The 24,008-nt window shown below is 40.6% G+C and overlaps 1 protein-coding gene across 13 annotated transcripts in view; it reads left to right on the top strand.

The window, feature by feature from the left end:
- The window catches only part of LOC120780062 (potassium voltage-gated channel protein Shal), a 175,046-nt gene that overhangs the window by 14,218 nt on the left and 136,820 nt on the right, over positions 1 to 24,008 (top strand). For all 13 annotated transcript variants that reach the window (XR_005705803.1, XR_005705804.1, XR_005705805.1 and 10 more), the window contains one exon: positions 23,424 to 23,586. Coding sequence is in view for 10 of the 13 variants with exons in the window: in XM_040112334.1 (XP_039968268.1) it covers positions 23,424 to 23,586 (163 nt within the window). In the remaining 3 variants the exon portion in view is untranslated. The remainder of the gene's footprint in view (positions 1 to 23,423; positions 23,587 to 24,008) is intronic.

Genomic DNA, 24,008 nt, shown 5'->3' on the forward strand with positions numbered 1-24,008 from the left:
TCCACAGTTATTGCGGATTTGACGGAAGGAATGTAGATATTATTATGGTAAATAGTACGCGTATTTGCTTTGGATGGGATGTGAGTGATGCGTCATGAAGTGCAGTGTCCCAATGCATATCATCTTCTAACAAATGCAATCGCTGACATGCTTCACGATACGTCGCACACAACTGACCGTCAACAGTTTTCAAATCATCAAATGATCTTGGTCCGCGCACGTTCACTAATAGCAGACGCAAATAAAAACATTCGGCGTTGTTCGGATGGATGGTGTAAATGCGTCTTATGGCATCGGTTTTACGGACATTTGGATAACCGTCAACACGCTCCCCTTGCTTTCGTCGTTGAAATGTTTTCGATGATGGATTTCAAGTGAAATATTGTGGTATTTCGGAATATAGCAATGTTCTTGCAAATTCATCGTTATCACACAACTCGAAAAAGGTAGTTGTGTTGTCCCCGGTGGTCATGCTAGAGTATGCATATTTGAAGTACATAAATAAAAATGGAAAAATTAACCTAAAACTACATCTCAAACTATGTATTTTACCCACACACGCATATGCAATAAGACCCACCAACAGTGTATTTGCGAACCGCATGGAAGCCCTTACGAAACAATAACAATACTCACTTGCTTTGTGTGTGTTGCACGGTCAGCAGAAAACACAAAATCGGTTCGAATAAATGTAGCAAATCGATGGAATTAAATCTGGAAAAAACACACAATGTTGAAACACTTTATTTTACACACACCTCGCATTTTCAAGCGACAATCGAACCGCATGGCATCACATATGAAATAACAACAATACTCACTTTGTGTTGCACGCAGAATGTTAATCAAAGTGTAAACACAATGGCTACGACAGACTGCAAACTACATCTGTCAAATATTAAAATACACACGTTCTTATGGGCAGTGTTATTTTGACAGCTGCACGACTACACGACTGCAGGCCGACAGTTGTCGTTCTCGCTAACTTCAATATCCTCCTATTTTTGCCAACGACAGTAGGACGACGATATAGAGTTGACAGTAGAATGGAAGATAGAAAGAGGAGAGTAGAGTGGTGATGCCACTAATATGTAAAATGTAAAATTATTCACAGCTCTAACAAACTTGATGTTATTTTACAAATAAAAGCATAAAATAGCTCTATTATAGCTCTATTATATCATTTGTAATAGCAATTGATAATTTAAAGCAAAAATATTTACCTATTTACTTATTTTTTGCAAAAAAATTTCATTTTGAACAAAATATGAAAATTTCATTGAAGTGAAAGGAATTAGTATGGCCACAACGAAATTGTGTACATGCAAAATGGACAACTGCGTTGTTTTGTGTACATGCCGGCCATTGTGTTGTTGTTGCTTCTCAAAATGTACATGTAGTAAGATGAACAACGACGTTTTCAGTTCACTGTCGTGCCGCTGCAGTCTGTCGTAGCCATTGTGTTTACACTTTCACGTTGAAATCTGAGAAAAATACACACAATGTTGAAACATTTTTTTTGATGCACTCAGTGCATTTGGAACACTTACGTTTTGTATGTCTTGTTAACTTGACAGACATCCATAGAAAGAACGAATGTCAATGTTTTTTATTAATTGTAATCATCCGCCAGTTGTTTCTGTTTATTAGTAAAAGGCATTTGACAGGACTGCCAATCTTATGTATCATTTTTTTTGTTTTTTTTTTTTGCAAAACGTGCAATGATACACACATTAAATTTCTTATGTGCACCCTCCCAACAGACCCCCAATCACCCCTGAAAATTTCATTGAAATCGGGCAAGCCGAATAGAAGGAGTATGCGAACAGGAAGTTTTTTTTAATTCTATATATATAGATGGGAAGTAGGCTTAGTTATTGTCCGATTTCGCTCCATTTCACAACGTAACATGAGATTATGAACAACATGCCATGTACCAATTTTTTCGAAATCGGTTAGTTGGGTCCCGAGATATGGGATTTCATCAAAGAGTAGGCGGAGCCACGCCCATCGTCCAATTTTCACTCCGGCTCCTATAAAGCTTTCTTATACCATCTTATAGTAGTTTTTAACATTACCGTTATATGGGAAGTGAACGGGGTTTTCCACCGATTTCGTCCATTTTCACAATATTGGTAGAAGTTCGTATAATATTTGTGCTGAGCGAGGTTGGTTAATGCAGCTTAAGTGGTTTAGGAGATGTATATATTAAACTTATTAGAGGGTGGGGCCACGCCCACTTTTTAAAATTTTTTTTCAAAGGTGCCCCTAGCTACTGCTATTCTTGTTCTTCTTCTAAATTGGCGTAGACACCGCTTACGCGATTATAGCCGAGTTAACAACAGCGCGCCAGTCGTTTCTTCTTTTTGCTACGTGGCGCCAATTGGATATTCCAAGCGTAGCCAGGTCCTTCTCCACTTGGTCCTTCCAACGGAGTGGAGGTCTTCCTTTCCTTCCCCGGCGGGTATTGCGTCGAATACTTTGAGAGCTGGAGTGGTTTTCGGACAACATGACCTAGCCAGTGTAGCTGCTGTCTTTTAATTCGATGTCGTCGTATATCTCGTACAGCTCATCGTTCCATCTAAATTGGTATTCGCCGTGGCCAACGCGCAAAGGACCATAAATCTTTCTCAGAACTTTTCTCTCGAAAACTCGCAAAGTCGACTCATCCGCTGTTGGCATCGTCCAAGACTCTGCACCATATAGCAGGACGGGAGTTATGAGTGACATATAGAGCTTGGTTTTTGTTTGTCGAGAGAGGACTTTGCTTCTCGATTTCCTATTCAGTCCGAAGTAGCGTTGGATTTCAAGGCTGACGTTGTTGGTGGTGTTTACGCTGGTTCCAAGATAGACGAAATTATGTACAACTTCAAAGTTATGACTGTCAACAGTTACGTGAGTGCCAAGTCGCGAGTGCGACGACTGTTTGTTTGATGACAGGAGATATATCGTCTTGCCTTCGTTCACTGCCAGACCCATTACTTTTGCTTCCTTGTGCAGCCTGGAGAAAGCAGAACTAACGGCGCGGGTGTTGAGGCCGATGATATCAATATCATCGGCATACGCCAGGAGTTGTACACTCTTTTAAAAGATGGTACCTTCTCTATTTAGTTCTGCGGCTCGAACTATTTTCTCCAGAAGCAGGTTTAAAAAGTCGCACGATAGGGAGTCGCCTTGTCTGAAACCTCGTTTGGTATCGAACGGCTTGGAGAGGTCCTTCCCGATCCTGACGGAGCTTTTGGTGTTACTCAACGTCAGTTTACACAGCCGTATTAGTTTTGCGGGGATACCAAATTCAGACATCGCGGCATAAAGGCAGCTCCTTTTCGTGCTGTCGAAAGCAGCTTTGAAATCGACGAAGAGGTGGTTTGTGTCGATTCTCCTTTCACGGGTCTTTTCCAAGATTTGGCGCATGGTGAATATCTGGTCGGTTGTTGATTTGCCAGGTCTGAAGCCACACTGATAAGATCCAATCAGTTTGTTGACGGTGGGCTTTAATCTTTCACGCAATACGCTCGCTAATCCCACGGTAGTTGGTGCAGATTGTGGGGTCTCCTTTTTTATGGATTGGGCATAGCACACTTAAATTCCAATCGTTCGGCATGCTTTCGTCCGACCATATTTTACAAAGAAGATGATGCATGCTCCCTATCAGTTCTTCGCCGCCGTGTTTGAATAGCTCGGCCGGTAATCCATCGGCCCCTGCCGCTTTGTTGTTCTTCAGGCGGGCAATTGCTATTCGAACTTCTTCCTGGTCGGGTAATGGAACGTCTGCTCCATCGTCATCGATTGGGGAATCGGGTTCTCCTTCTCCTGGTGTTGTGCGTTCACTGCCATTCAGCAGGCTGGAGAAGTGTTCCCTCCATAATTTAAGTATGCTCTGGGCATCAGTGACTAGATCACCTGTGGGGGTTCTACAAGAGTAGGCTCCGGTCTTGAAACCTTCTGTAAGCCGCCGCATTTTTGCATAGAATTTTCGAGCATTACCCCTGTCGCCCAGCTTATCAAGCTCTTCGTACTCACGCATTTCGGCCTCTTTCTTCTTCTGTCTGCAAATGCGTCTTGCTTCCCTCTTCAACTCTCGGTATCTAACCCATCCCGCACGTGTAGTGGTCGATCGTAACGTTGCGAGGTAGGCAGCCTGTGTCTCTACGCTGCGACACGGCACTCCTCGTCGTACCAGCTGTTCTTTTGCACTTTCCGAAAATCAATGGTTTCGGTTGCAGCTGTACGTAAGGAGTTTGAAATGCCGTCCCAGAGTTCCCTTATACCGAGTTGTTGACGAGTGCTCTCAGAGAGCAGGAGTGCAAGCCGAGTAGAAAATCGTTCGGCTGTCTGTTGTGATTGCGGCTTCTCGACGTCGAACCTTCCTTGTGTTTGGTGGCGTGCGTTTTTTGATGAACAGAGGCGGGTGCAAATCTTAGCTGCAACAAGATAGTGGTCCGAATCGATGTTAGGACCTCGGAGAGCGGCCACATTTAAAACACTGGAAACGTGTCTTCCATCTATCACAACATGATCGATCTGGTTGGTAGTTTTTCGATCCGGAGAGAGCCAGGTAGCTTGATGAATCTTCTTATGTTGGAATCTAGTACTACAGATAACCATATTTCGAGCCCCGGCGAAGTCGATCAGCCTCAACCCATTTGGGGGTGTTCATAAGTGCGCTCCAAGCACTCATAAAAGGCATCTTTGGTCACATCGTCCTTCTCTTCCGTCGGGGCGTGGGCGCAAATCAGCGATATGTTGAAGAACCGCAGTGAATGATAGTACTCGGATGGAGTCTCTCTCCCACCACGAATCCTACACCAAACTTGCGCTCTTTTATATGGCCGCTGTAGTAAATGTCACAAGGACCTACTCGTCTCTGTCCTTGTCCCGTCCATCGCATTTTTTGGACGGCGGTGATGTCAGCGTTTATTTTTACGAGGACATCAACCAGCTGGGCAGCGGCACCTTCCCAATTAAGGGACCGGACATTCCAGGTGCATGCCCCCAATTCATAGTCCTTATTTCGTTCATCAAAAGGGGGGTCTCTTATCCGAGGCTGTTGTTGTCTTTTCTTGAGTGTTTTTTTACGTGGCGGGTCCCAAACCCAGCGCACAACCCTATGCAGGGGATGTTTCGCCTTCTCACTTTAGCTCGCCTTCAAACGGATGTTCTTAAGCTACCCGAAGGATACTTGGTCAAACACCGGAAGTAGTGAGCTGCTTGAGTCCTACTGCGATTCCCTGTGCAAAATATGAGCTTTATATCTTAATTTAGTGCTAAGCTATGGCACTTTATACATTTTCTGTTAATGGCGATTTGTGGCGGTGGTAGTGGTCCGATTACGCCCATCTACGGACTCCACACTTTGTTTGTATTACGAAACTTGCTGCTAAGTACTACAATACTCTGTAGCAACTGGTTGCAATAGTATACAAATATATTTTTAAATTGCTCACTAGATAAGAGTGTAGACACCGCTTACGCGATTATAGCCGAGTTAACAACAGCGCGCCAGTCGTTTCTTCTTTTCGCTACGTGGGGCCAATTGGATATTCCAAGCAGAGCCAGGTTCTTCACCACATGGACCTTCCAAGGGATTGGAGATCTTCCTCTTCCTCTGCTTCCCCGGCGTACTGCGTCGTATACTTTCAGAGCTGGAGTGATTTCGTCCATTCGAACGACATGACCTAGCCTGCGTTGCCGCAGTCTTTTAATTCGCTGAACTATGTCAATGGCGTCGTATGTCTCATACAGTTCATCGTTCCATCGAAAGCAATATTCGCCTTATATATAAACCTTTCTCTGGAAAGCTCGTAAAGTTAACTCATCAGTTGTTGTTATCGTCCAAGCCTCTGCACCATATAGCGGGACGGGAGTAATGTCTGACTTATAGAGTTTGGTTTTTGTTCGTCGAGAGAGGACTTTGCTTCTCAATTGCCTACTCAGTCCGAAGTAGCACCTGTTGGCAAGAGTTATTCTGCGTTGGATTTCAAGGCTGACATTGTAGGTGGTGTTTACGCTGGTTCCAAGATAGACGAAATTATCTACAACTTCAAAGTTATGACTGTCAACAGTGACGTGAGTGCCAAGTCGCGAGTGCGACGACTGTTTGTTTGATGACAGGAGATATATCGTCTTGCCCTCGTTCACTGCCAGACCCATTACTTTTGCTTCCTTGTGCAGCCTGGAGAAAGCAGAACTAACGGCGCGGGTGTTGAGGCCGATGATATCAATATCATCGGCATACGCCAGGAGTTGTACACTAGGGTGGGTCGATTCTGGACTTTTTTGGATTCGGGATTTCTAATAGTGCTGAAAAGTTGCCTTAGTACTTCCTGATTCCAATGCAACTTTTTGTTTTGAGATCGGATTGCATCTTCAACCCCAACTCCGGCCTTGAAATTTCGGAAATTCGCGTAAATTCGTGAAATTGTCTACCTAGCGCCTGAAATATGCATCTCATGCAAAATGTATAAAACAAAAGTTATTTATCACGTCATTTGCTACGGAATATACAATATGTGACATGGCCGTAGGACGAACCGTTCCCGAGATACGAGCGAAAATGCGGCGCGCCACAGCGCAAGGTGAAAATCGGCTTGCGGCCACACTTCTTGACGTTGATTTCGCAGAGTGCTATCACTCACATTCATTCACCTGCACCAAAGGACACGTTCGGATAAGTCTCCACACAAATATTTTTTTATCGAGTTCCTTCACTCTTGTCGTTGATTTCGCCGAGTGCTATCACTTATATTCTCTCAACAGAACACAGAACTCAAAATGTCTGTATCTAAATTTAAATTTAGACAGAATTGTCCTGTGTTTGGCATATATCCGTACAATCTCTCTGAGTCCCAGTTACCTACTTACCAGGATGTTCTTTTGTGTTATCAGTTTGAAAGATTTCGTATAAGGCGACTCCGAGGCGGCAACTTTGAACCTAGGACAACTATGAATCTGAAAATACTTTCAAAAAGTCATCTATTCCGATAGTTTCACACACCAGAGTTGTACAAATGCAACCAAATAGGTTTGAGCACTAAAAGAGACGACTTTGTCTCTTCTGCCGGAAAATTATTTGACATCGCTGCTTGTAAATGCATTTATTTTTCTTCTTGCACTTGTCCAAAGGAAAGGAAAGTTCCTATCAATGAACAACCATTTCTCTAGGACAAGAGAACCAGAAGAATTGGTCGCATTGGAAGTGTTGATCTGCCTGAAACAAAAAAGATTACAAAGAAAAATGAACGTAAAAAAAAGCTTTCAAAACGTCATTCAACTTCAACACGTACCAAAAAAGTATCAGCTAGAACGCGTGACCATTCAGATCAGCCAGACTCTCATACAGACGACAACAATGTAGGTGCGTCGCACATGGATTCTTCCAAAAACGATGCTGATGATGAATTTTCTCTTCCATCCTCTAAAACCAAACAAAACACACTAGTATTACACTGCTTTAGCTGCCCAAAGATTTGGAGTAAGTGATAGAGCAGCGGCCTTGATTGTTTAATCTGCTGTTCTGAATGCCAGAAAAGAAGGTTTGATAACAGGGGAGCAGGCTAGCTTTGTCACTGACAAATGCAAGATTAGTCGGGCAAAAAAAAGTGTTCGAGTTAAGCTCCAAAACACCGAAAGTATTGACTCTGTATATGGGCTGTATTTTGACGGCCGCAAAGACAATACACTTACACAAGTCAACGAAGGTGAAAAGTACTACCGCGACACTGTAAAAGAGGAACATATTTCTCTTATAGCGGAACCTGGTTGTCATTACTTTGGCCACGTCACCTCTCCTTCCGGGTCAGCTGAGGATGAGACGCAAGCTATATGGCAACATGTACAAGACAATTCAGTTGATGTGGAACATCTAGAAGTTGTCGGTGCTGATGGCACCAACACGAACCCAGGTTGAAAAGGTGGAATCATTCGGAAACTAGAAGAAAGAATAGGTAGGCCATTACAGTGGGTTGTTTGTCTTCTACATTTCAACGAACTTCCATTTCGTGCTCTTTTCGAACACATAGATGGTGTCTCAAAGAGTCCAAATACATTCTCTGGCGACATAGGTAAATTGCTCCCTGATTGTGAGAAGTTGCCTGTTGTCAAATTTGAAAGTTTTCCATCCTGCCAATTACCTTCTGAGGTTATTAATCCGACCCAACTTAGCACAGACCAAGCTTATCTCTATAAAATGTCAGAAGCTGTTATTTCCGGTCAATGTTCCACAGATTTATCGTCGATGCATCCAGGTAACATGTGCAAATCTCGCTGGCTCACTTGTGCAAATAGAATTCTGAGATTATACATTTCTACTGACAAACCAACAAAGGAAATATAGATTTTGGTCAAGTACATACTTACAGTTTACTCACCTTTGTGGTTCTCAATAAGATTCAACAGTTCAATCAACGATGGCTCGCGCCATCTCTATGCTGCAATTCAAAGGTCGATATACTTACCTGCTAAAGGTTGCCAAGGTTGTCGATTCATCCATTGAACAGAATGCTTTCTTTGCTCTTCCAGAAAACATTCTCCTTAGTATGATGACTGACGAACGTATAGAAGTCAGAAAGTTGGCCCTTGACCTTCTTCTGGCAGCCAGAGAAGCAGAGCCTGACACTGTAAATGGAAGGGTTAGATGTATTAAAGTGCCAAAGCTGAATTTCAAAGCTAATAATTATTACGATATGATTAACTAAAAGACTATTACCTTGACTGTTCCACCAGTTCTTTGTTCAGTTTCTAACGAACTCATAAAAGGGCTGTCGGGAGACACTGCTGAGGTACGGAAATGTAGTGAATTCCCCTCTCACAACGTGGCAGTCGAGAGAACCGTCAAACTGGTTACAGAGGCATCTTCTTAAGTTATTGGCCCCCAATCTCGTGATCGTTTTATACGCTCTACACTGAAATCTAGGCAACAAGTGCCAAAGTTTAGTACAAAATCTGACTTTATCAATAAATTTGACACAGATTCAGACTAAAACAAGCCTGACATATGGTTGGTTGGTTGAGTTGGGCTTGGGAGGAACCCGAAGAGCAGCCACCTCCACGCGGTGGGTTCTGGGTGCCCAATACAGGTTAGCTGAGAGCTGCAACAATTTTTACCTTGCGCTGTGGCGTGCCGCCTTTTCGCTCGTATCTCGGGAACGGTTCGTCCTACGGCCATGATCACATACACCATTTCAGTAGCAAATGTCGTGACAAATAACTTTTGTTTGATACATTTTGCCATGAGATGCATATTTCAGGCGCTAGGTAGACAATTTCACGATTTTAGGCGAATTTCCGAAATTTCAAGGCCGGAGTTGGGGTTGAAGATGCAATCCGATCTCAAAACAAAAAGTTGCATTGGAATCAGGAAGTACTTAGGCAACTTTTCCGCACTATTTGAAATCCCGAATCGAAAAAAGTCCAGAATCGACCCACCCTATTGTACACTCTTGTAGAAGATGGACCTTCTCTATTTAGTTCTGGGGCTCGAACTATTTTCTCCAGAAACAGGTTGAAAAAGGCGCACTATAGGGAGTCGCCTTGTCTGAAACCTCGTTTGGTATCGAACGGCTCGGAAAGGTCCTTCCTGATCCTGACGGAGCTTTTGGTGTTAATCAACGTCAGTTTACACAGCCGTACTAGTTTTGCGGAGATACCAAAATCAGACATCGCGGCATAAAGGCAGCTCCTTTTCGTTCCGTCGAAAGCAGCTTTGAAATCGACGAAGAGGGGGTTTGTGTCGATTCTCCTTTCACGGGTATTTTCCACGATTTGGCGCATGGTGAATATCTGGTCGGTTGTTGATTTGCCAGGTCTGAAGCCACACTGATAAGGTCCAATCAGTTTGTTGACGGTGGCCTTTAATCTTTCACACAATACGCTCGATAGAACCTTATACGCGATGTCAAGGAGGCTTATCCCACGGTAGCTGGCGCAGATTGTGGGGTCTCCTTTTTGTGGATTGGGCAGAGCACATTTAAATTCCAATCGTTGGGCATACTTTCGTCCGACCATATTTTACGAAGAAGCTGATGCTTGCTCCTTATCAGTTCTTCGCCGCCGTGTATGAATATGCCCGTCGGCAATCCATCGGCCCCCGCTGCTTTGTTGTTCTTCAGACGGGTAATTGCTGTTCGAACTTCTTCATAGTCGGGCAATGGAACGGCTGCTCCATCGTCATCGATTGGGGAATTAGGTTCGCCTTCGCACACGCCTCTGTGCAGCAAAAAACGCACGGCAACAAAGACAAGGAAGGTTCGGCGTTGAGAAGCTGCATTCGCAACAGGCAGCCGAATGATTTTCTACTCGGCTTGCACTCCTGCTCTCTGAGAGCACTCATCAACAATTCCGTATGAGGAAACTGTGAAACAGCATCTCAAGCTCCTTACGTACAGCTGCAAGCGAAACCATAGGTTTTTGTAAAAGGCAAAAAACAGCTTTTACGATGAGGATTGCCGTATCGCAGCGGAGAGAAAACCGACTGCTTACCTCGCAACGTTATAATCGACCGGAGTGGGATAGATATCGAGATTTTAAGGAGGACGCATTTGTACAAAAAAAGAGGGAGATGCCGAGATGCGTGAGTACGAAGAGATTGACAAGCTGGCAGACAGGGTTATTGCCCAAAAATTATACGAAAAAATGCGGCGGCTAACAGAAGGTTTCAAGATCAGAATATAGTATTCTAGAAACCCCAGAGGAGATTTAGTGACTGAAATCCAGCGCATATTGAAATTATGGAGGGAACACTTTTCCGGCCTGCTGAATGGCAAGGAAAACGTAACACCAGGATCTAGTGAACCCGATTCTCCAATCGATGACGCCCAAGCACACATTCCATTGCCCGAAGAGATTCGAATAGTAATTACCCGTCTGAAAAACAACAAAGCGGCGGAGCAGATATATTGCAAGTATGCATCAATGCATCAGCTTCTTTGTGGAATATGGGCAGACGAAAGCATGCCCGACGATTGTGCTCTGCCCAATCTACAAAAAAATTTGTATAGAGTGTATTGTGTGAAAGATTAAAGCCCACCGTCAACAAACTGATAGGACCTTATCAGTGTGGCTTTAGGTCCGGAAAATCAACACCTGACCAGATATTTACCATGCGCCAAGCCTATGAAAAACCCGTGAGGATAGATTTGACACACACTACCTTCTCGTCGATTTTAAAACTGCTTTTGGCAGCACGAAAAGGAGCTCCCTTATTACGCTTTGTCTGAATTTGGTATGACCGCAAATTTAGTACGGCTGTATAAGCTGACATTGAGCAACACCAAAAGCTCCGTCGGGATCGGGAGGGACATCTCCGAGCCGTTCGATGCGAAACAAGGTTTCAGACAATGCGAATCACTCTCGTGCGACTTCTTCAATCTACTACTGGAGAAAATAATTCGAGCTGCAGAGGTGAATCGAGCAGGTACAATCTTTTGTAAAGGTGTACGGCTGCCGGCGTACGCCAATGTTATTGATATTATTGGCCTAACCATCCGCGCCGTTAGTTCTGCTTTCTGCAGATAGGATAAGGAAGCGAAGTAAATGAGTTTGACAGTGAACGAGGGTAAGACGAAATATCTCCTGTCATCAAACAAACAGTCGTCGCGCTCGCGACTAGGCCCCCACGTTCCTGTTTACAGTGATTACTTCGAAGTCGAAAATAATTTCGTTTTTCTAGGAAACAGCATTAACACCAAAAACAATTTCAGCTTCAAGATATAACATAGAATAACTCTTGTCAACAGGTGCTACTTTGGACTAAGTAGGCAATTGAGAAGTAAAGTCCTCTTTCGACGAACAAAAACCAAACTCTACAAGTGACTCATTTTTACCGTCTTACTATATGGTGCAGAGGCATGAGCGATGACAACATCTGATGAGTCAGCGTTACGAGCTTTTGAGAGAAAAGTTCTACGAATTAAGACACATCGGCTACGCTGGCTAGATCAAGTGGTCCGTATGGATGAAGACACTCCAGCTACGAGGGTATTCGACGTGGTACCTGACGTAGGAAGCAGAGGAAGAAGAAGAAAAACCAGCGAAGAAGGATCTGGCTACACTTGGAATCTCAAATTGGCCCCAAACAGCGAGAAGGAAGAAGGACTGGGGGCTGTTGTAAACTTGATCAGGATGACGAGGCCAGTTGAAACCCGGGTGACTGTCTGTCGGTGTTTCCATCCGTTAATTCAAGCTGTAACTGTAAAAATTGAGATATCTTAATGAAACTTGGTAAGCGCGTTGCATGAACTTGCAAGTTTGTAGGTGGGCGTAATTGGACTACTGGCACTCCCACAAATCTCTATTTACTGAGAGATCTTATAAAGTGCCATAACTTAATGTACATGTCTCCTAATACACTAAAGCTACAATAACCGAATTCGCCAAGCACAAATATTATAGGAACTCCTAACGACAGTTTGAAAATGGATGAAATCCGTAGATAACTCCGCTCACTCCCCATATAACGGTACTGTTAAAACTATTAAAAGTGCAATAAGACTAAATACGCCGGACACATTACATTTTATCTTCGAAATGGTATGAGAGGCTTTTACGGAACCGGTGTGAAAATTGGACTATGAGGGTGGCACTGCCCACATTTTAGTGAAATTCCATAACTCGCGACCTAACTAACCGATATCGACTAAATTTAGTACGTGGCATTCTCCTTATAATCCTGTATTACAGTGTGTAAATGAGCGAAACCGGACTACAATCATGCCTACTTCCCATATGGTACAATTTAAATTCCATTTGATTTTTTTCACGTTCCTGTACACAAATCAATAATTAATTAATGTAACGAGATAAAGCCTTGCAGCAATAATTCCATTAAAGTAAGCTACCTCATGACCAAAAATTCAAATCTTACCAAAACTGTTAAAGCCCCAAGGTACCGAATATGCGGAGGCCAGTATCTATTTTGTCTTTTGACCGATGATATCGGTCAATATATGGGATGTACAATTGAAACTCAGAGATAATCCTTTCTTGGCCATATAGTTCTGTGTATAAAAAATGGTTTGGATCGGATCAAAACTTTTCTGACCTCCCATATACTTAATATGAAGATTTTCGAACTTCTGGATGACCCTATACTGCCGATATATTTCAGTTTTTTAAATGAAAACTACAGAGATTGGGTGAAAACTTGACCTAACCCCCATATAATTAATATCAGGATTTTCGAGCATTCGACTGACTTTACTCCATTTGATTGACTTTTTACGCCTTAAGGTATTTCCCTGGCTTTCTTCCTGGTAAGTTGCAAAAGTGTAAAATGTTCGGATATACCCGCCTGAAGGCTATGCCTCTTGTTGTAAATATGTTTGTGTTCAATGCGTGCATATTGCATGTAAATGCATAAACACTTGGTGTTTAGTTTGTAAGACGAAATTATAAAACTTAATTTAATTTCTTCAATATCTTACCGCTTGTGGGGGATATAAAAGGCTGATATCAAGTGAGAATATTTTCATTCTAATAGCCTTGACAGACAGCAGAGATAACCCGGATTAACTGCGCACTTAATCAGATCCAAATTTATAGTCAACAGACGGCAGCTATGAGAATTTGGAACTCTCGTAAACAGCTGATTGTCATATTTATAATATTTTCAAGCAAAATGGATAGAAGATAAACATTGCGGTTGTTAGACGACCAATGTTTGCAAAACCATAGTGTATTACAAAAAACATATCAACGCGTTATTTTTAAAAGTGCATCATAACATAGAACTTCTTGTTTTATTATTTAAAATTTGATAAACAGCTGTCAGTGTTTCTTGTTTTTCATTCACAATAGATTAAAATTGGCCATTTTTAACAATGTTGCCAACGAAAATGCAACTAACTTCACCTAAAATCTATCTATCACCTAAAAATTTGGATCTGATTAAGAGCGCAGTTAATCTGAATTAACACTGCCGTCTGTCGAAGATGTAATTTCATTTTATATGTATATATGCTTGCCCTTAAACAAATGCTAGTTAGAAGTCTTAATTATCTAATTATATTTATGAAATATGTATGTATGTTTGTAAGCGTTGTCACACTACATGGGATATATGTGTGTGCGTATTCGTAGGTTATCTACTTATTTTATGTGAAAAGGGTTTCTTTTCGTTTTCCCAACAACTTTATCAGCAATTTTTGAAAAATAGCTGTATCTAGTCCCGAAAGTAAATCATCCCACTTAATCTCAAAGAGCAGATTGTTGAGTTGTTCAAAATCACAAAATGCAAAATTAAAACCAAGCCCATCAATAAGTTTAACAGGAGCGAAAAGATAAGTATCCACCTCAAACGCTAGCGGAGTATGATGAATGGTGGCTGGAGTAATTGAAGAGAATCCATCAAGAAACCTAAATTTTAAATTATCACTGAGAAAGACTAAGTCAAGAAAACGATCGAGACTATTTGAATATGAGTTGATTTGAATCAGATTGAGACTAAGCAAGTTATCAATGAGAAATCACTCCTGAGAAGACGAAAAATTGGAGGGAATAAGAGCAAGACTACAGAAACAACCAGACTAGACGATATTGCTTAAATTAAAGTCACCCAGAACACAAATATTATTCTCTTTCACCTGACTGCAATGAACAGAGCGTCATTGATACAAATACATAGTTGGTCCAGAATAGAATCATCATTATCAAACATAATTAAACGAGGACGATATTTGCGATGAACTGCTAGGAGAACACCACTCCCTCTTAAACAGCCAGTTTTTTCATGATCTCTGTCCTTACGGAAGACATAATAGAGATTTAAGTCAAAATATTCACTAACAAAGTAACTAGAATTCAGCCAAGTCTCAACAATAACGATAATATCGAAATCCAAAAGTGAAGAAAATTTGCGAATAATATTTGATTTACACCTAATACTCGATAGATTTTGGTAGTACACCTTAAGACAGGAGCCAGTTGAGGAAGGTGCAGAAAACTCATGAAAAAAATCGTGATTAACATGCGCATCAACTACTCTGCAGCGCTGTTTTCCCCTCCCTTTGGAAAAACCTTAAAGGGACCAGAAGGCCACACTGCCAAAAGGCCACACTGAAGAGGAGAAAACGGCATGAAAAAAAGATGGGGACACACCTAACTTAAAGTTTATCCTCTTAAGATTATTACTATCAGTATCTTTCTTAATTAATTTATAACATAAAAGATGCTCTCTATCAACATTAGCATGTTTAACGACAAAAGATATAATATCTTCTTCAGTGACTGAGTTCTTAAAAGCAGACAAGTGAATCCATTTCTTGGGTATGACGACATCGAGATCACAATTGGCATTAACACCAACGACAGTTGAAGCAGCTGGGGATTTTTTGTTCCTAGTGCTCACTTTTAACTTCAAATTTCCATTAGCAGTAATTGAAGTAGAAGAGTTCAGATTAACAGAATCATCAACGGATCTGGTTTAGCAGCAACTGTTGAATTGTTTTTGGCTTTCGAATGAGTGTCGATATTCCCAGCAACAGCGTCAGCATATGTATTGGCATAATTAACAGCATTGGGAGCAGCAGAAGGTCGAGCCGCAGGAGCACAGTAATCTACGCTGACAGTTCCAGAAGAAACTGAAACAGCAACGTTGGACGGGGCGGTATTTGTACTATTATCAGCAGCAGTAGAGAGAGCATTCAGCAAGCAGCAGACGGAGAGGCGGCGATTACTTTCGGTGTAGCGGGAGTGAGATAATCCATTCTCACATTATCAGTAGGAGCAGAAGCAACAACGTTATAGCAGAACCAGTCAAAAACCGTGAACCAAGAAGGACTCAAAAATAAAAGTCTACAAGGAAACCGGCTCACCACGGACTTCAGGTTCATAACGTCGCAACAAACGCCAGGACGAAGGAACATCAGCACTAGGCCCCAGAACCCGGTGACCAAAGTCACCATCCCAGGACAAAAAGTGTGCAGGAAAGGGCCCCTCAGTAGGAAACAAACAGGAGATGCTAGTCGTCAGCCGCCGCACCATTATTTTAAGAATTCTAATGTAAGTCATCTATTATAATTAAGATAAGTGAATTAAAAAAAAAAAAATAGTGAATATTGAAAATGAATTAAAAAAGTGAAACTAAATAGAAATTAACAAGCTTTTGTTGAAAGTGGAAGAAAAAATATTTTTAGCGAAACTATCTCAAAAATTATTTGAATTGGAATTGTAAACGAAAGTAACAAGTGAAATTTAAAGGGAGAAAATTAATTAAAAAAAAAAAAAAAAATAGGAAAAGAACGTTTAATTGCGTATAAAAAATTCCAGGGTCAGTTTTAAAAAAAAGAGAACTTAAACTTAAATATATACAACTAATTAGTTTTAGACATCCTAGTTTTAATATACATAAATAAGTATATATCTAAACAAAGGCTTGTACAGAAATAACTTACTAAAATCATCATATGATATATAGCTTAATTCTGCGATTCTCAACACCAGGGACCCTCCAGAATAGAAAGCCCTCCTTCCCAGAAGGAGTAATAAAAGCAATAATAATCATATTCATAAATATGGGCTCGTACAGCCGATAACTTAATACACATCAAATATAATATTTGCTTAATCCTGCGAATCCAGGGTAGAAAGCCCTCCTTCCTAGAAGGAGTAACTAAAATAAATAAAAATAAAACAAATTAGATTCGTAAGATCAGTCAAAATTTAAGTCAAACTTTTAAACATATTTAAGAAATATGGCTAATCCTTCAAACCTCGTCCGACCACCCCACTCCCTCCTCAACCAGCTCCTACCACCTCGAACACATTTAACATGGACCAACTGACGAATATAATAACAGGGGTTGTAAATAACATTTTTAAACAAGAAGGGCGAAACTTAGTTCAAGCCGCCCTCAATCCAAATTCGAATTTTTCAGATTTTTCCGATATTTCAATTGACTCTAACTTCGCAAATAACGTTAGCGAATTAGACAAGGTACCGGACGTAGTGAGATGTCTCCGGGAATTCTCGGGAAACCCAGGGGAGTTCAACTCCTGGAAGAAGAGCGTAGATCGGATCCTCCAGATCTACGAACCACAAAGAGGAACCCTCAAATATTATGGGATCCTCAATGTCATTCGCAATAAGGTTGTAGGCAATGCCGACATTGCTTTGGAGTCGTACAACACTCCGCTCGACTGGAAGGAGATCACCAGATGTCTGACGCTTCACTACGCAGATAAGCGCGGTTTGGGTACACTGAAGTACCAAATTACTTCACTTGTGCAAGGTAACCCCACAATCCAGGAATTCTACCAGCGAGTGTACTCTCACCTTTCTCTAATCCTTAACAAATTAGGATGCATGGAAGCCGGCGCCGAAGCCGTACATTTGTTAACGCGCACATATAGGGATAAAGCCCTTGATACCTTCATACGTCGGTTAAGAGGAGACTTACCTAGACTACTTGGCATGAAGGAGCCAGCGGATCTCTCCCAAGCTCTCCATTTATGTTTAAAACTAGAGAATCAGAACTACCGTTCATTCTACGCCTTAAACAGCAATACCCAAGCTAGAAAAAGCCAGGATATTCGTCCACCCCTTCCCCCCAGGAGGGTTAACAGCGAATTCTACTCAGAATTGGCATACATTCCCCAGCAAAGGTTGAATCCAACCATGCCCTATAGAACGTCACAACCGAAGTATCAATACCAGCAACAGCTAACCCCATATACACAACAACCGAATAATCCACCACCGCGACCTTTACAAAACTCCTTACCGCGACCAGAACCGATGGATGTCGATCCATCGCAGCGTACCAGAAATACCAATTACATGAATAGACCACGTCGCGTTGACCCGACCAACAAAAGACCTCTGACTGGTAACCCGCCAGTACCAAACAAAATACAGCGGAATTACCACATAAATTCAGACCCGTGCAAATCCCAAATCAAGAGGAATATCCTCAGACGCCAACTGACCAACTCACAGATAATGATGACTATTATGATGAGGAAAGACAGGACGACTACTATATTGACACTACAGGTTTACATTTTTTAGAATGAATCACTCTTCGCTGCCTTACTTCCAATGCAGGTTGAAGAGTGGAAATATAGTGAAATTTCTAATAGATACTGGATCAACGAAATATTACATACAACCTTCTATCGTGCCCAATCCTATTAAAAATGAAACAAATTTCTTCGCCAAATCAATAGCAGGAGACATTGAAATAAAGGAACACACTTTTATAAATCTTTTTAACGCAGACACCAATTTGAAATTTTACCTTCTTCCATCATTGACAGCCTTAAAGATCTCGAAGCTGTTATTCATGTCAAAGAAAATTTCATGGTAATAAAAGGTAATACTACAGTAAAGATCAATCAGCTTGTATCAAAGTCAGTAAACGCAATTAATATCGAAAAGTATCACATGACACCAAATCAACAGACCAAAATCAATAACTTAGTGGAAAAATTTTCACAACTCTTTGCAGAACCTAACGATAGACTCACTTATACTACAAAACTCATAGGCAAAATTAGAACAAATAAGGACACCCCAGTATATACAAGATATTATCCCTATCCAATGGCGTTAAAAAGCGAAGTAGAATCTCAAATTAAGAAAATGTTAGATGATGGTATTATTCGGCCATCAAGGTCACCGTATAACTCACACGTTTGGGTTGTAGCAAAAAAACCCGACTCCCAAGGCAATAAACAGTATAGAATCGTAATCGATTACCGCAAGCTTAACGCAATTACTGTAGCAGATCGCTACCCAATACCCCAAATTAACGAAGTACTGTCTCAACTTGGACACAATAAATACTTTTCCGTGTTAGATTTAAAAAGCGGATTTCACCAAATCCCACTCAAGGAATCCGATACTGAGAAGACCGCCTTCTCAATAAATAATGGTAAATACGAATTTACGAGATTACCATTCGGACTCAAAAATGCCCCTTCAATATTCCAACGCGCTCTAGATGACATCCTTCGTCATCATATTGCCAAGATATGCTACGTGTATATTGACGACATAGTCGTATTCAGCAACTCCGAACAGGAGCACGCCCTCCATCTGCAACAAATCTTTAAAACGCTTGAAGAAGCCAACATGAAGAAACAGTTGGACAAATGCCATTTTTTTAAGGACTCAGTCGAATTCTTAGGTTTTATTATCTCATCAAAGGGAATAACAAAAAACCTTGCAAAAGTGGAAGCGATAGCTAAGATACCTTACCCCGAAACCATCAAGCAACTCTGCTCATTTTTAGGTCTTTCCGGCTATTACCGCCGCTTTATAAAGGATTACGCCAAGCTGGCCAAACCTTTAACGTTACTCTTAAGAGTGGAAGAGGGACGTATATCCAAAAACAAATCCGCTAAAATAAATATTGAATTGGATGATGAAGCAAAAGATGCCTTCAACAAAATTAAAAAATCCCTTATGTCCGATGATGTTGTACTCTCATACCCTGACTTCAGTAAGGAATTTCATTTGACTACCGATGCTTCAAATTATGCCATCGGTGCAGTCCTTTCACAGGATAAAAAACCTGTTGCCTTCATTTCCAGATATCTCAATAAAACAGAAGAATCATACGCTACAAATGAAAAGGAATTTCTGGCCATAATATGGGCCTTAAACAATTTTAGAAACTATCTTTATGGCTCTGCCAAAGTGAAGATATTTATAGATCATCAGCCTTTAACGAGGGCACTTAGTAACAAAAACAATAATGCGAAGATGAAACGCTGGAAATCCATTCTAGAGGAATATAATCAAACTACAAACCAGGTACAAATAATGTTGTCACCGACGCTCTATCAAGAATGCCACCACCCGAACCAATAAACTCCTTATCCATAACCCAACGCAGCGACGAGAGTTCTTCTGACAATTTAATTTCTCATGTTGAAACTCTTACGAACGTTTTTTAAAAACCAACTATTTTTAAACACAGGTACGACTTCAACCTACCAGTTTAAAATAGTATTCTCTACGTACCACAGACACATTTTAGAAGAATCAGGATACGATTTAGAAATACTAATAAACCGCCTCAAAAGATACCTTAATCTCTCTGTAGTTAACTGTATAAAAACAGATGAACGCATCATGGGGAAAATTCAAGAAATATACCCAATAAACTTTAGCAATTACAAAATCCGATTCACACAGCTCCAAGTTCAGGACGTGACAAACGAACAAGAACAGGAAGAAATCATAATCAAAACCCAGAAAAGAGCACATAGAAACGGTCGAGAAAATAAAATTCAAATTCTCGAAAATTTCTACTTCCCATCAATGACGAAAAAAATAAATAGCATAATTCAACAGTGTAAAGAAAATAAGTACGATCGTCATCCTAGCAAACCAGAATTAGGTGAAACGCCTATACCCCAATATTCAGGACAAATTTTACATATCGATATCTACATAACAAGTAAAAATATAGTCCTAAGAGCGATAGACAAATTTTCGAAATATGCGCAAACCAAAAAACTGAAATCGAGAGCAATAGAGCACGTTAAAGAACCTCTTCGTGAACTACTCTTTCAATTTGGCGTACCTGAATCGGTCGTATTTGACAATGAAACATCCCTCAACTCAGCAACTATAAAATTTTTATTGGAAGACACACTTAACATAAAAATTTTTAAAACACCGCCTTGTGCAAGTTCCGTTAATGGTCAAGTAGAGCGGAGCATTTAGACTAATACACGTAATAGACCTTAACAAATACGAACAATTTCTGACGGACATTGGTAAATTCGTTTACTCGGACATACCTAAGGACACTATCCTATATTCTATCCTAGAGCACGAACTAACCCAATCCCTCCAAATCTTAGAAACCATTAAACCGTTTGAAAAAAGATCTAGAAGATCAATAAATATTTTGGGAACGGCTTGGAAATTAATCGCCGGATCCCCCGATCATGAAGATCTGGAAATAATATCCTGTAACCTAAACGAAATTAATAATAATAAATAAAATAAACTTTATAATAATATAAGAAAAGATTCGGATGTAGAAAATGAAACAATAATTAATTTGCAAAATAGAATAAGATTAATAAAAGAAGAATTGATTAACGTAAAATACGCCATACAATGGGCGAAAAAATATATTTTGAATACATTATTGTTAAATGAAGAAGAAATTGCTTTAGAAAAAGTAGAGAATGATGAAATTCCATTTAAAAATGCAGAAGAGGCATTAGAATGGGTCTGGCAGAGAACGAAGGCAAGACGAAATATCTCCTGTCATCAAACCAACAGTCGTCGCACTCGCGACTAGGCTACCACGTCACTGTTGACAGTCATAACTTCGTAGTCGTAGATAATTTCGTCTTTCTTGCCAACAGGTTCATATAACATGTAGGCAATTGAGAAGGCAATTGTAGAGGCAATTGAGAAGGCCTACATGTTATATGCACCTGTTGGCAAGAAAGACGAAATTATCTACGACTACGAGGTTATGACTGTCAACAGCGACGTGGGAGCCTAGTCGCGGGTGCGACGACTGTTGGTTTGATGACAGCAGATATTTCGTCTTGCCTTCGTTCTCTGCCAGACCCATTTGCTTTGCTTGCTTGTCCAGTCTGGAAAAAAGCAGAACTAACGGCGCGGGTGTTGCGGCCGATGATATCAATACCTTTATCAGTTCTTAGCCGCCATGTTTGAAAAGCTTTGCCGGCAGTCCACCGCCGCTCGCCGCTTTGTTGTTTTTCAGATGGGTAATTACTATTAGAACTTCTTCATGGTCGGGCAATGGTCTGCTCCATCGTCATCGATTGGGGAATCGGGTTGGCGTTGTACTTTCAGTGCCATTCAGCAGGCTGGAAAAGTGTTCCCTCCACAATTTTAGTATGCTTTGGGCTTCGGCCTCTTTCTTTTTCTGTCTGCAAATGCGTCTCAATTCCCTCTTCAAATCTCGGTATCTATCCCATCCCGCACTTATTGGTCGACTGTAACGTTGCTAGCTAGGCAGTCTGTTTTCTCTTCGCTGGGACAAGGCACTCCTCGTTGTACCAGCTGTTCTTTCGCCTTTTCCGAAAACCAATGGTTTCAATGGCACCTGTACGTTAGGAGCTTGAAATGCCGTCCCACAGCTTCCTTATACTGAGTTGTTGACAGGTGCTCTCAGGGAGCAAGATTGCAAGACGAGTAGAAAATCGTTCAGCTGTCTGTTGTGATTGCAGCTTATCGACATCGAATCTTCTTTGTGTTTCTTGACGTGCGTTTATTTCTGTACAGTGGCCGGTGCGAATCTTGACCGCAATAAGATAGTGGTCCGAGTTAATGTTAGAAACTCGGAGCGTACGCCGACTATCACAACATGATCGATCTGAATGGTGGAGTTTCGATCCGGAGACAGCCAGGTAGCGTGATGTATTTTCTTGTGCTGGAATCTAGTAGCGAAGACGATCAGCCTCAACCCATTTGGGGATGTTTCCTCCTGGAGGCTGAATTTACCGACTGTTGTGTCAAAGATACCTTCCTTGCCCACCCTGACATGAAGTCGCCAGGCACGATTTTGACATCGTGGCATCTGCAGGTAGGCTAACCGCATATTGGTGATAACCGTTCTGTTAGTTAAAGCCAGTTAAGAAACCTGCGGTTAAAAATAATAATGTACTAAGCAGACATTGTGAAAACGGCCCTTAAACTTATAAATATTGTCTACTTGTATACTGCGGCGCACATACTAAGTGTTGCCCCTTGGCACTGAAGCACATGATCATATTTGAACTTGCTTGTTTATGTATGTATTTATATATAGGCTTAAAAGGAAGTATACAACACATGTTTACTACATTGTTTGTTTTATTTAAGGATATAAGATAAAAATATATATTTTTTAAAATGTATTTATTACTTTTTAAGTTTATGGAAAAACAAGAATAAAATTCTTACAACAACTAAAGTTATGAACAGAAACCTCAAAATACTTAATATTTCTGACATCAATAGAAAGTTTACAAAAGTACGATAAGTGATGGAAACATATTTTTAGTACTTTGGCACATGCTTAAGGGTGTTATTGCAGAAGAATGACAAACATTTTTACGGGTAGTAACGGAAAATCTTTTCATCGCAATGCTGTGTTTTAAAAATATGTTTCCATCACTAAAATCATCTAAAAGAGTTCATTAATGTTCATAAGAAAATTTTAGAAAATGTTAGACACATAAATAAAGAAGGCTAAGGAAATACACATACATTTTTATTAATCTTCCTGAAGGAACACAACTTAATAAAGCTTATCGTTTAGGAAATATATTTAGACTTGACATCATTATCTCTGTCTTGTCTAGGATTACTAAAGATTCTTTAATTAGGTCATAGGGAACTTCCCACCTCGAGAAAGGTTTCATAAATTATGTGTAGCATATCACTACACTACACTAAACTAGACAAAATAAAATGGTTAAAAAAACAATATTTTATATGCTTGCAGTTATGGTGACATGGTGCCTGAAACTATTGCTGGAAAAATTGTTGGTGGCGTTTGTTCTCTCAGTGGAGTTCTTGTGATCGCTTTACCTGTTCCAGTTATTGTTTCAAACTTTAGTAGAATATATCATCAGAACCAGAGAGCTGATAAACGAAAAGCACAGCGGGTAAGAATATATATAATTAAAACGGGCTGAAGAAGAACTGAATTTCCTGAATTCATTTTATTATTTTAACAATGCGGAGATTCGCATGATGCTATATTAACCTTTTGCAAGAAAAAATACTAGTTTTGTTCACATAACGGTTATTTGTAACACGTAAAACTTATCGATATGGATATTGATTAGACGAATTGAATTTCGGGTGACTGTCTCTCAGAACCTATGTATGTACGTCTACATCTGCAGTTCAAACGTCTCTAAAAACTATGTGTAGCCCCTCCCCACATACAACACAATTTGAAATCATATTTAACTCTTTAGTTTAATTTGACTAACTGACAAATAGTGTCTTTAAACCATCTCATGTTCAAAAATAAGACCTTAAATTTTAAAGTTCTCTAGTGCCGAATATGTAGACCTCAGTG

Source organism: Bactrocera tryoni, unplaced genomic scaffold, assembly GCF_016617805.1.
Source record: "Bactrocera tryoni isolate S06 unplaced genomic scaffold, CSIRO_BtryS06_freeze2 scaffold_133, whole genome shotgun sequence".
NCBI lineage: Eukaryota > Metazoa > Arthropoda > Insecta > Diptera > Tephritidae > Bactrocera > Bactrocera tryoni.